This window comes from Podarcis tiliguerta (assembly GCF_965153285.1).
Source record: "Podarcis tiliguerta genome assembly, chromosome: 8".
Lineage (NCBI taxonomy): Eukaryota > Metazoa > Chordata > Lepidosauria > Squamata > Lacertidae > Podarcis > Podarcis tiliguerta.
The window spans coordinates 50,838,566-50,851,549 of NC_139541.1; the positions used below are offsets into that span (position 1 = coordinate 50,838,566).

General features: G+C 43.4%; 1 protein-coding gene across 1 annotated transcript in view; it reads left to right on the forward strand.

Moving 5' to 3' along the window:
• The window catches only part of CNGB1 (cyclic nucleotide gated channel subunit beta 1), a gene marked incomplete at its 5' end in the record, with an annotated part of 63,802 nt that overhangs the window by 37,681 nt on the left and 13,137 nt on the right, over nucleotides 1–12,984 (forward strand). Inside the window, 7 exons of the mRNA XM_083453328.1 lie at nucleotides 1,101–1,233; nucleotides 4,745–4,829; nucleotides 5,042–5,084; nucleotides 8,291–8,447; nucleotides 9,108–9,224; nucleotides 10,758–10,915; nucleotides 11,758–11,877. Coding sequence (XP_083309454.1) covers nucleotides 1,101–1,233; nucleotides 4,745–4,829; nucleotides 5,042–5,084; nucleotides 8,291–8,447; nucleotides 9,108–9,224; nucleotides 10,758–10,915; nucleotides 11,758–11,877 — 813 coding nt within the window. The remainder of the gene's footprint in view (nucleotides 1–1,100; nucleotides 1,234–4,744; nucleotides 4,830–5,041; nucleotides 5,085–8,290; nucleotides 8,448–9,107; nucleotides 9,225–10,757; nucleotides 10,916–11,757; nucleotides 11,878–12,984) is intronic.

Here is a 12,984-nt window from a genome sequence, read left to right on the forward strand (position 1 = left end):
AGATGCCTCTTCTTCAAGGGGAACAAGGAATGGATTAATCTCCCAGTTTCTGTTTCTCATTTTTCCAGTCTTAAATTCAGTTTGCCACATTTTCACATCAGTTTATGTTTTTTGTTCAGTTTTTAAAGTCATCACGAAAATTAATCAGTGCATTTCTCATATTATATGCCTTCCTCAGTGGAAGCTGGTCCATTAGGACAAATGGGGCACTGCCCCACCAATAGCACTCTGCTCTCAGCCAGACCCCACTTGCCAACCTTCTTATACTTGCAACTGATCCAAGGGGTGCTGCCGCCTATCAGCTTCCTCCTCTTTCATCTCAGTTTTGCCTTTATAGAGCTCAGCAGGAAGGAGGAGGACAAAACTAGAATGATGCCAGTCTGTCACTGGCTCTGGCGCCACCTACTGTTGGTCTCCCTGCCTTCTACCCTATCAGTCCCAAAGGGCACCAGCTGTCACCACTGACACTCCTGTGTGCAATTTTGCTTAATGTTTCTGCAAGCAGTTTCCCCTGCTACATTATTTTCACAAATATACACGTTTTTATGCACACTTTGCCCTGAGTTTTGTATGGATTTTTTCGGTTAGAGATCTATACCTACAAAATTCAGAAAAGTTTGCATTTTGGCTTGTGTGTTTTTTCAGCAAGTGCTGAGTATGTAGAAACTGAAGCCAACCTGTGTTTGGAACTGCCTGATATCTCAGCAAATGCACATCCCAAATTCATGTTTCGTGACAGAATGCACAGGAGGAGGCGTTGCCAGAGAAAGGTGAAGGGAGAGGTGCTTCACTTTTCGCAGTGCCTGCCAATTTTGCCACCCACCCAGCTGCTGACTTCCTTCTGGCTTTGGAGTCCTGCTTGGGGCACAGGGGATAACTTAAAATTATCTGGAGGTGACGTTTGCCAGAACCAGGTCAGCAACTTGAGAAGTTTTGTGTCTGAAGAGGAGAGAATCGCTACTTGCTGAAGAGGGACACAATGAATAGTAGCAAGGTGATCCCATTTGGACTTTGCCACTTAGCACCTGTGCCTATAAATAATTAGATGAATCTTCTTGCCCAGTGGTCCCTAACCTGATGCCTTCACCATTTTATTTCAGCCTGCACCTTTCCCACAAGACAGAGCCATGTGGAATTATTGGTGGAAGACCATGAGATCCAAGAGGAAGAGATGTGTTGGTGTGGCACAGCTGAGTGGACTGTGGGGGCACCTCCCAGCCCCGCAAAGCAGAGGTAGGAAGCCAAAGCAGGGGAATTAGGAGGAAGAATATCTGTTGCTGTATAACTTGGCAACTAGGGTTGCCGTATTTCAAAAAGTGAAAATCTGGACACTAAAGTTGTTGAGCTGATTTTTGGACAAAGTTGTTGAGCTGTTTTATTTTGTTTTTGTATGTTTTTTTTTTGCAAAATCTCAAAAAAAAAGTTTTTGAGCCCATTTTAAGGGAATTCGCAGACATGAGTTGCCATACACCAGATGTTTCCCGCACATGTTAACATTGGTAACAGAATAGAAATGTTAAGGCACTCAGAGGACCTCTCTCTGCCACAAAGGTCCTGAATTCAAACAAAGGCCATGGATTCTTCATTGCTCTTCCTCTAAACACAAAGGTACAGCTTGCTTTGTCTCTGAACTGCCCTTTAGATTGTGATTTGCTACATTGCTCTGTGGAGAAGACAGCATGTTCAAAGCTCTGCTTTGCTATTTCTTTCAATGTGCAGACCCTCCCCACAACCGATGTTCCTTTGTGATGCGGGAAAGAGACAGGACAAGTTCAGTATATTTTATTGAGGCAAAAGATAAAATGGTGTCTCTCCTGTTTCCTACACAAAAGTGAAGCAAGGCTTCAATTCTTCATACTTCAGTGCTGGAGACAGGACAGCATCTTCTGCTGTCTCCTCTCAGATGTTGGACTACAACTCCCATCACCCTTATCCACTGGCCATGTTGGTTGCGGTTGATGGGAGCTGGAGTCCAACAGTACCTGGAGGACAGCATGTCCTCCACCCCTCTGTTAAAACATAAACACAAGGGTTTTCATTCACTTGATCCATCCCTTTATGCTCATATAACTTAATGAGGATGTGGTCAGATCTCTCAATCAAAACCTGTCTCTGTGTTCAGAGTTGGCAACCAAAAACTAAGGCCGGTTCCTGAGCACGAAGATCATGGTTGCGTACACATTATAGCTTTAAAGCCCATTCCAAGCACATCCTTTCCCTCAAAGAATTATGGGCACTGTAGTTTGCTGGGAATTGTAGCTCTGTGAGGGGTAAGCTACCGTGCCCAGAATTATTTCAGGGAAAGAATGTGCTTGGAATGGGCTTTGTAGGTACAGAGTGCACATAGCCCATGTCAGTCATGAAATTGACCAGATTTTTTTTTCCAAAGGAAGGAAAAGCTGCTGTACCAGATTGATAGGTAGGTAGCTTTTCCTTCTTTAGCAGAACCCTGCTAAATGTAACTACCAGTGATCAAAATTTTTAATGTCAAATTCTGACAGAAGGATCCATTTTATTTATTAAATTTATATCCTTTCCTCTGCACAACAACCCTGTAAGGTGGAGTAGGTTGACTGGCAATGAGATTCATGGCAGAGTGGGGATTTGAACCCTGGTCTCCCCGGTCCTAGCCCAACACTCTAGCTGCTATGCCACACTGGTCTTCATCTCATGATGAATGCTAGATTTATCATGTGTGGACTGGACAATAAAATAATTAGTCTTAAAGCAGCCTTAGATCTGCAACAAACTTGAAAGGCTTATTTTTCTGCGCTCCCTCATCAGATGGAAGCTTCTATTAGCAAAGTACATTCAAGGGCTTGCCTATTATGTGTGGTGCCTAGTAACCAGGCTGTGACCCGTTTTCCTCCCTGGCAACTGCTCAGTTTCTCCTAGCAACAGCATCCCTTTGGTCCCTCAGTGTTCCTCTGTTGAAGCAGGGAGGGGGGATATCTTCGGGAGCGGGCTATGACAGCTCAGTCTAGTTTACAGGAAATAGGATTTGCATCTAAACTGAAGGCAAAGCAGACACAGGAAAGAGTCTAAAGTCTCAATCTTGGAGCGGTTGCCGATTATTTAAAAAATACATTCATTACGAGAAGGCTTTCAAGATTAGCAGAGCATCACAGGGCTTAATATAAGCATGGCTTGATGTGCTATACGCTCAGGGGAAACATGGTTTGAAAAGGTGAGTTTTGGGTTTTTTTTCTTTTGCAAAATATTTCTGAGGGGTCCAAAGGCAAAAAATGAGGGAATAAGTTAAAGATTTTTAGAAAGGTTGCTGTATTTGCCTATTGTTGCAAAACCAACAAGGAATCTTTTGGCACTTTAGATGCCAACAAAATTATTATGGCACAAGCTTTCGGTGTACACTACATTCCACTTCATCAGTTGCATGAGGTATTATATTGAGTTGCAGGTGCCTCTATACATGCTCGTGGAGGAAGGAATTGCAAACGGTGAATGAGGGATAGTACATTAATGAACGCAACTGTAAACCTCAGCGTTTTGTTTGAGCAAATTTGATTTAATGTGTTTTGTTGGTGCAATCAGACCCTGTGGCAAGGAATGATGTTTTAGCTGAAGAAGTCAGCAGGGTGCTTGTTTTGCTTACTAGCAATGTGCCTGCTTTGTGAGGGGTGGGGATATGCCGAGAAAGAGCTTGCATATTCTTTGGACTGCTGAGTGTGTGCAATGAGCCTCTGTATATGCTGCGGACAGAGACACATTGCAGCCCATGGAGGGTGGGCAGGTTTTGTCCTCACTACAGCAGTGTCAACAAATGCTATGGGCTAAGGTTACCAGATTTTTTTCAATGAATCTGGGGACACTTTTCAACTTCAATTGATTTTTGTAGGGGGGCTGATTCGTAAATCTGGGTGCTGTGCCTGGGAAATGGGGACGTCTGGTAACCTTACTATGGGCTGCATCCTCCAAAGCTTTCTCTACTCAGAGGAGACCCATTGAAATGAACAAACCTGACTAACTTAGCTCCATTAATTTTTTGAACGTGTTGACTACTCTGAGTAAAACTTAGTTGGAAACGACCTCTTGCTGTTCTTCTCCCCATAGGAATGAGCAGCACCAATTCATTTAAATAGAAGAGAGAATGGGGTGCAATCGTGGACAAAGGAGGAGGCAGAGGCCAGGCTTGATCTGCTTTGCTAGGCCTGTCTTGGGTTCAGTTTCTTTGTCATGCTGGTGTGTGACACAGTGTTGAGGGGGACAGGCAGAGAGGGGGGAACACATTCACACCATACATCTGAAGCACCATGCTACAAATTTAAATAGTATTGAGGCTCCTATTCCCCTCACTGAACAGTTCCCAGAGTGGTTTAATAGGTAGTCCTTCTACCCAGAGAACTCTGGGAACTGTAGCTCTGTGAGGGAAAATCAGTCGTCCTAACAAGTCCAAGCACCCTGAACAAACTACACTTCCCAGAATTCTTTGGGGGAAGCCATGATTGTTTAAGGTGGTAACATAGTGCTTTAAGTATATTGTATGAACATAGCCTGAGAAGGTGAGAGATTCATCCTTGTTAGTAGGAATGCCAAGAACCAGGCACTGGCCACCTTTGCTGTGGGCCTATATAGTCGATATTCAGATGGAAAGCTGCTCTGTAAATCTCCTTATTCTTCCAGGGCATTTCTAACACACATTAACTTCAATATGACAAGAAGATCCCTGGGACTTCAGGGTTTGTTAATCATTGCTGTCTGACTGTCTCTCTTTTGTCCCTTATAGGTGTGCCTCTGATAGCTGCACCTTCATGGTAGCTGCTTCAGGCAAAGTCAAGGGGTTTGATGCCAACTTAGGCCCTTTACCACAGGTAGGTTGGTTGGTTATTTATTTATAAAGGCTATTTTATACCCAGTCTTTTGTCCCCTAAAATGGCCCCATAAGATGGCTTTATAAAATAGGGAAGGGGCACACTGTCACAACATAACAAAAGTCTGTTTAAAGACAGAACCTGAGTTTTCAAAACAGGAAATGTTCTTCAGAATAATGTTGTGTTTTTTTTGTTTTTGTTTTTAAATTAAGGTAGAAGAGGAAGAAACTGAAGCAGCCTTAGTTACACCTCAAGGTACTGTATATAGAATGCGCCTGGTCCAATTCTGTGCAGGCCTGCAATGTGGACACAAAGCTCTGAGCAGGCAAGGGCTGTCCTGTTCTCTTCCAGTGAGCATACACAGAGTGTTTGGCCTAAGGCAGCCTTCACTAGCCTGATGCCCTCCAGATGTTTAGGGCTACAACTCCTGTCAACTGCAGCCAGTATGGCCAGTGGCCAGGGATGATGGGACTTGTGGTCCAAAACATCTGGGTGGCACTGGGCTGGTGAAGGTTGGTATTGGACAATTTTTGAAAGCATATGAGTCTTGAGTGTGCAGACACAGACGTGAATGTTGAATTATAAACCAAAAAGGTTGCATCATGGTCATGAAATCTCCAGCTGTAGCAAAGCTGGTCACAGAGACCAAGAAGTCCAACAGGGCAATAAGGAACATTTTAGGGGATTGAGTTTGTAAAACAGCATGAAGCTGCACAAGCTCTTTGGGGAATGAGTGGTGGTGTAACCGCCACATCAGAATTTGCCCCTGAAGTGACTCCATTTGCATGTTTGTGCGCCTTCAAAATACAGTATTGTTATAGGCTACCCCAATCCCTGTCAAGCTGTGCACAGGATTCCAGGGGTCTTGGCCCTCAACCAGGGCCTATGCTCCTTTGGAGAATTGAAGACGTGTTGGAAGCTGCTGTAGCTTTAAGAAATAAGATTTATCCACAAATTTGTACCTTTAGTACAAATGGAGTCCAGATGTTACAGCATGATCATCTCAAGAGGAACTTGTTCCTCACAGCAGTGCAGTGCTGGAATCCAAGGCCCAGTTACCCTGACAATTTTCCAAATCTCCTGTCTGTCTTCATACCTTCGGGTGGGGGGGAGGACAGTTCTCTTGCATTGCCAATGTCCCTCAATGACACTTTATTGTTTCTTAATGACCCTAGCTTGGCCAGTTCATTTTCCTAGCCCAGGAATTCCTCTGCAGGTTGTATATACCCTTCATATCCCAAATAAACAAAATCTTACCATTTATTAATTTCTAGGCTTTAGGGTGGTCTCCACCCCAACTTATAACCATATAATCACCTCTTACCTGGTGGTTCAGTTCCAAGGGTTTCAAATGTATATGAAAACTAGTATACTCAAACATCCCCTGTGTGAGCATCCCTAGCCTTCCAGAGCCAGCATGCTGAGCAGTCCTTGCTCCCCCCGCCCCCCAAAGGTGGAAGCCGTAAAAGCTCTTTCCATGCTAGGAAAATTTCTCCACCTTGCATGAATTTAACTTGCGGAATTTCAACCAACTGACCTTCAACCACGTATCTTTGAAGATCATACTGTGGTCAATGATGATTGTGTATAACACACACACACACACACACACACACACACACACACATGAAATGGCTGGTTTGGAACTGAGCAACACCATTTTTCTCATGTGATTTTATGTTTGCTTTGTTGCAGCTTCAGATCCCCTTGGCCCTTGCTTGGAGCCTCTAGCTGCCTAGCCCCACCATGTCCAAGCAAAACCGCGACGTTGAGTTAGCCCGCCTGGTGCATGACAAGCCACTCAGTCATCCTAGCTCCTCCCCCTCCCGTCGCAGCCTAGCCGAGCAGCTGCCCAACGTCCCCAGCTACCGCTCCACCACTGCCGCTACCTCCCGCATCCCTGTCCTTGTCGCCAGAAAGCAAAAGGCTGGTGTGACGAACCCCAGTTTTTTGAAGGAAGAAGGGTCATCTTCTCAAACCCAGGGTAACGTAGCATTTGCCATGGCTTTGTGCGTGCAGCTTTGTGTGTCAGGCTTCCTTCGTTTCGTCTGCCTGTGTGTGTCTCTTTTGTGTCTGCTTCAATACATGTACATCCAGTAGCCATAACTTCCAGACGTGTAGTTGTGATGCAGTTTTGCATCAAAAGAGAAAAGGCCAAGAGTTGCTCTGCTGTGCTGAAGGTTGCAAATGGCCTTGCTTCACAAATTGCTCTATTGAAGGTGGCAGGCAAGACCTGTCCCTTTTGGGTATACTTTTTAGAGTTGGAGTGGAGAACCATTTCTGCCCAGCAAGCCAGATGCTTATGTGCCAACTCTGGAGCCCCCCCCCCCCAATTTAAAAATACATATCTTTATTTTTAAAAATAAAAAGCAAATGTAAACCAAACACAACTGGGCAGTTGTTCCATTACCATTGAAAACAGTCCCAAATGAATTCAAGGAGTATTAATATGTATAGCATGGTGAATGCAGTTTTGAGAGGTAGGTGGGTGGGGCTGTCCACCTGTCAATCCCCTAAAGCCATAGTGACATCAGGTGACACTGTGCTTTGAAGTCCCATTGTTGGGACTTCAAAGCACAGTGTGGGGGATGTTTGAAAGCCCTTTTGCAAATAGCCCTGTGCTGCTTTTTGATGAAGCTAATTTAATTAATTTTGAAGAAATAATATTTCACAGTATATTTAAAAATATTGCGTAAAAGTTTGCTTGGAGTTTGCACTAAGTTATTATCTCTGAAAAGTAATATGTGCTTCCTATCACTACAGAAAGGAATAATCAAACCTCTTGGTGTTTGAAACAACTTGTCATATTTGAATAATGTGCCTAACTTTTCATAGCAATAATTGTACATCTGAATGCATTTATATCTTCCAGTTAATTATTCCTGTTAGTTCTACAAGATAGTTATCTAAATACAATATGAATCTATGACACAGTTTAACATGATAACACAGAATCAACAAGATGATATAAACATTTACTTTATCAGGGTATTATAACTAGAATTTATACTCCAAATATTAAATATATATATTTTTTCCAACCAATTATATACTATGTAATTACAATCAGTATACAAGAACAGTGTACAATCAGTTGAAAGTATTAAAAATTAAAATATTTTGAATTGGTTCATGAAAAATAATAACACAAAAACTTTGTTTTAATTTTTTTAAAAACCCACAAAATTTATTATATACTTTGGCCATAGTATAATTTGAATTGCATGGAAAAGAAACTGTATAAACCTGGGATAGGACATTTAAGAGGTGGCTATGTTTACCGAAGGTGTCTGAAAATACAGTTGGGAATTAGGAGGTTGTAGTTTCAGGTGTCTTTTGATCAGTAAAGGACCTACATCTTGAACATTTTGGTATGAGGAGCCTCTGCTAGTGATGTATCCACTGGTTTTATCTGTCTTCTTGTTTTCTTCTGGCTCATTTCATATATTTTCTTGCCAAAGGACGGCCATCAGGGAGATACCCCACTGTGAACATCAAGAATAGGAATCCCAAGAATGGCTCTTCAGGGTTGCCAGTATTTGCCGGCCGTGCTCAGACCTCACCACCAAAGAAACCCCAAACCCTCGCTGTACCGGTTATAGCCAAGGCTCCCAAGAGGTATGCACCCATAATGTTTTAGAACCTAAAGTCCAAAAACCTGTCATTTAGCATCCATGCAGATTCTTGATTTATCGAGGAGCATTGACTTGTAACTGGGATACAAACCTGGGATAAGCATTGCATACCTTTGGGTACACAGCTGGGGTGCATAAATGGGTTTAAAGCTTATGTCAGAGCTGATCCAATATCTTCCCACTGGCTGAGGCTGATGGGAGTTGTAAATCTGCAATGTCTAGAGGGCAACAGGCCAGCAAAGGCTGAATTACCCTATGGGCCAACAACTAGTTGCTAACTTCTTTGTTTGCTATTTATTTTGTTTTTCTGTCAAGTGTCCTAAATCTGTCTGCCACTCTGTTAAAGTGGTTTCTTTCTAAAGACTCGGGGTGCCTTTTATGGGCAACCTTTAATCTGCTTGCACCTTATTAGTTCTCCGAATCTTAATTTTTTGTCTTCCAAATAACATTAGTTTGTGATCACAGCTGAGCTACCAGGGCCAAGGACAATCTCACAGCTGAAGCTGCTCTTTCAAGGCAGCAACAGCAAGACATTGATACTATCAGTGTGGACTAAATTTAGGACTTACTTTTTTAAATGGAGAGAATGTTCTGATCGTGTGTACCAAAAAATACCTGACCTCTTTCTTTTTCCCCATTTCAGGAGGAAACGATCTTCCCAGGAGGAGAGTGTGGAGGAGCTGAAAGTGCCATCTCCAAGCCCCTCACCAGTCAAAGCTTGGCCAGACCTTTCCAGTCCACAGAGAGAAGGATCACTTTGGTACAACACTAGAGACTTTAATTTAAATATGGCATTTATATCCTACCCTTTCTCCAAGAAAGTCAGGGCAGCAAACATGGGGTTCTTACATGTTATCTTTGCAGTATGTTTACATCAAACAAGCTATTTTGACCCAACTGCATCTACAGCATGTAGTAGCTTAGTTTGTTTGGTCTGCAGACCATAAACATCAGATGCAGTGTAGGGTTAGCAAGACAAGCACAGTGTTTTTAGAAAAAGTGCAAAATATGCTTTCCCTTGTAAGTGTCCAGCAGTTCCTAAGAACATAAGAAAAGCCTGCTGGATGAGGCCAATGGCCCATCTAGTGTGAGAGCCAGTGTGGTGTAGTGGTTAAGAGCGGTAGTCTCGTAATCTGGGGAGCCAGGTTCGCGTCTCCGCTCCTCCACATGCAGCTGCTGGGTGACCTTGGGCCAGTCACACTTCTCCGAAGTCTCTCAGCCCCACTCACCTCACAGAGTGTTTGTTGTGGGGGAGAAAGGGAAAGGAGAATGTTAGCCGCTTTGAGACTCCTTAAAGGGAGTGAAAGGCGGGATATCAAATCCAAACTCTTCTTCTTCTAGTCCAGCATCCTGTTTTCTCACAGTGGCCAATCAGATGCCTCTGTGAGAAACAGACAAACATGACCTGAACTCCAGAGAACTCTGCCCTCCTGTGGCTTCCAGCAACTGATATTCAGAGGCATAGCAACCATGGATACTAGTCACTGATAGCCATATCCTCCTTATTTTATAAAAGGCTGCAGGAGAAGGCTGCATGACAATGCTAGAGTGTACTCCAGCCCTCCAGACTGCAAAGCAAAGAATGTAATGAATGAAAGTCAAGCCACAGTGAAAAGCTACCCACCAGTCAATAAGAAAGCTATAATTCATCTGCCTATAGCCTCCATCCCAACCTGGTGGTGCCCTTCAGATATTTTGAACTACAGCTGCTATTGGTCCTAGCTAGTCACCCCAGTCATATGATGCTGAAGTTGATGGGAGCATAGCCACACTGGCCGGGGCTGATGGGAGTTGTAGTCTAAAACATCTGGAGGGCACCAGGATGGAGAAGACCTACAGCTTGGCATGTGGGAGAAATTAGGTTTCAGTTCACAATTTATGTACCTAATTCACGATTCCCAAAATAATCCACAATTTGAAACGAGGTGAACCTTCTAAATCCGCACTTCTCTGAATTTTGCAATACTATCAAAATATGAGTATGTACAAAATGTGTATATTAGAGCAAAGTGAGTAAAATGCATATATTATCGAAAACAACATACAAAACTGTATTATATTAGAGAAAATTGCTTGCAAAAATTGGTATATTAGGCACAATTGCATTTAAAAAATGTGTATATGAGGAGAAATGGTCCCTCCTTCACTACAACTTGCTAAAATTGGGCCTAGAATTAATTAATATAACATTGGTCAATGAAAAGGTATTCATTCATAATATCACTTCTGGTGATTACAGCATTGAGCAATGGGAAAGTTTTCATTCATAATATCTGGCCTTGTTTCACTATAGTTTGCCAGATCGCAGCAGCTCAACAGCAAGCCAAAACAGTGCAGTTATCAATGACCGTCTGCAAGAACTGGTGCGTCTCTTTAAAGACCGAACAGAGAAAGTGAAAGAGAAATTGATTGACCCAGATGCTTCTTCTGACGAGGAAACCCCCGTGGCATGTAAGTGAGACCAGCACCATCTATTACAAGAAGGCTCTCCTTTTTCAAAGGGTCTGTGTCTAGCAGGGGGTAAAAGATATTCAACCTATTTCTGAAACTACTCTCTGCCCCTTCTGACAAGCTCCTTCTCAATGGTCGTCAATTGCTTATTGCAACATGACTTTTGAGGTTTCTGAAGCCATAGTGCACTTACTGGTACTTAACTGAAGCATAAATAAGCTTTGCAAAGCTTGGACTCAATCAAACTAGCTCTTTGCAGCAGGAGTTTAGCTTCTCTTCAACTTCCTTAGGATGGGCAGCATAAGCTTTGCTGGACCCTGATGGCTGCTATGTCAAAGGCCTTGCTGATTAGCAAATGGACGCAGAAACTTTCCAGACACACTCTCTCTCTCTCTCTCCATCCTTTGATACCAGGTTCTTCTAGGTGAAGCAGAAACCAGTTGCATGTGAAACTGACTCTGGGTGTGAGTCGGGGGGGGGGGCACGACCATTGCCAGAGGATGGGTAACTTGAGCACCAAAGTACATAGAGGAAAACAACCCAGGCCTTCCGTGTCTAATGATTAAAGACTCAGAAGCAGCAGCTCCCAACCTGATGCTCTCCAGACATTTTGGACTCCCCAGTTGGCTTGAGCTGAGGGGAGCTGCAGTCCAAAACATCTAAAGGGCACCAGGTTGGCACCAGAGTGCCCAAGCATGTGCAGAGATTTTTTTATTCTCGCTGTTGAATAACTGCAGCCTCCGCACACCTAGTATCAATTAAGATGGTCAAAGGCTGGCTAAAAACAATGGTTTTGATTCCAAAGTTTGCCTGGTTTTCACTTATTCCATTTGTTCCCATAGCACCTTCCAAAGAAAAGCCTCCAGAAGAAAAAGAGGGAGCGAGTGAGAAGGGTGGAAAGAAGCAAAGTCCCCCACGTGCAAGAAAATGCCAGTTTCCCAGCAGCATTGACCCGCTCACCAGTGAGTAGCTGGAATGGGCTTTTGACTCAAGAGCCTGCTGTAGAATATTAAGCGGGGGGGAGGGCTGATGGCCATGTCAGGAGCTCGTCCTACCCTCGAGTAGGATCCTGGCAGAGACACATGCCCGACTGGCATGTTCTCTCCCTCCTGGTCTTTCGCTCAGGAGCGTCAAAAGCTTTCTTCTGCCCGAACATCACAGCGACCGATGCCAACAGACATCAGCACACTTAGGGATCCGCAGAGTCTTTGTAGCTTGCGTAACAGACCTCAGCAACTCAGCATTTGGGCTAATCTACTTTATTTACATATAAACACACCCAGAGCACTGCAGCATGGCTCCCCCTCTCTCTAGCATCAGACAGCAGAGAGAGGGAACAAAGGACAAAAGTCAAAAACATTCTGTCTCTGTCACTTCCCAAAACAGACACCGTCATGTGATAGACAAAAATCCCATGACGGCAATCATGGAGCAGGAATTCTAACAGGCCAGAGGCTGCTGGGCAGGTTGTTTGACGCTGAGCATCTCTTTTTGGAAATAGGCACTGAAGAGGGATAAAGCAGTGAACTCCATTTTTAAGTCAGCCAACTTCATTCAAACCTCCTGAATGATCCTTTGGATAAGTCCACACTCCTTCAAATTGCACTATAAAGTGCTCAGCTAAAAAATAAAATAAAATACCAAAATGCATTTAAAAGGTGCATTTTAGTACAAAATACATTTAGAAATTCACAAATATTCTATATTTAAATATGTGCTTTGTGACATAACACATGTGTTTGTACTGTGATACAAATTTACATACCTCTTTTAAAATATGGGAGGTTAATATGGAAACGGGATGAAGTAGAATTGTGAACATGCATTCAAAATTGACACAGACCAGAAATAGACTGTTTCATCCATTCCAAACAATTCAAATGCGAACAGAATCAAATTCCTGCTCCATCCCTACCTGGAAGCTAGGCCAGTGTGTAGATGTCCCCAGATTTTCAGATGGAGACCTAAGGCTGAGAGATAAATGCTTGTCTAAGGCCACCCAGTGAGTTCACGATTAAACTGAGAGGTGGGTGCTGGAATGGCTCCATCTCTTAACCAACTTTCTTCAT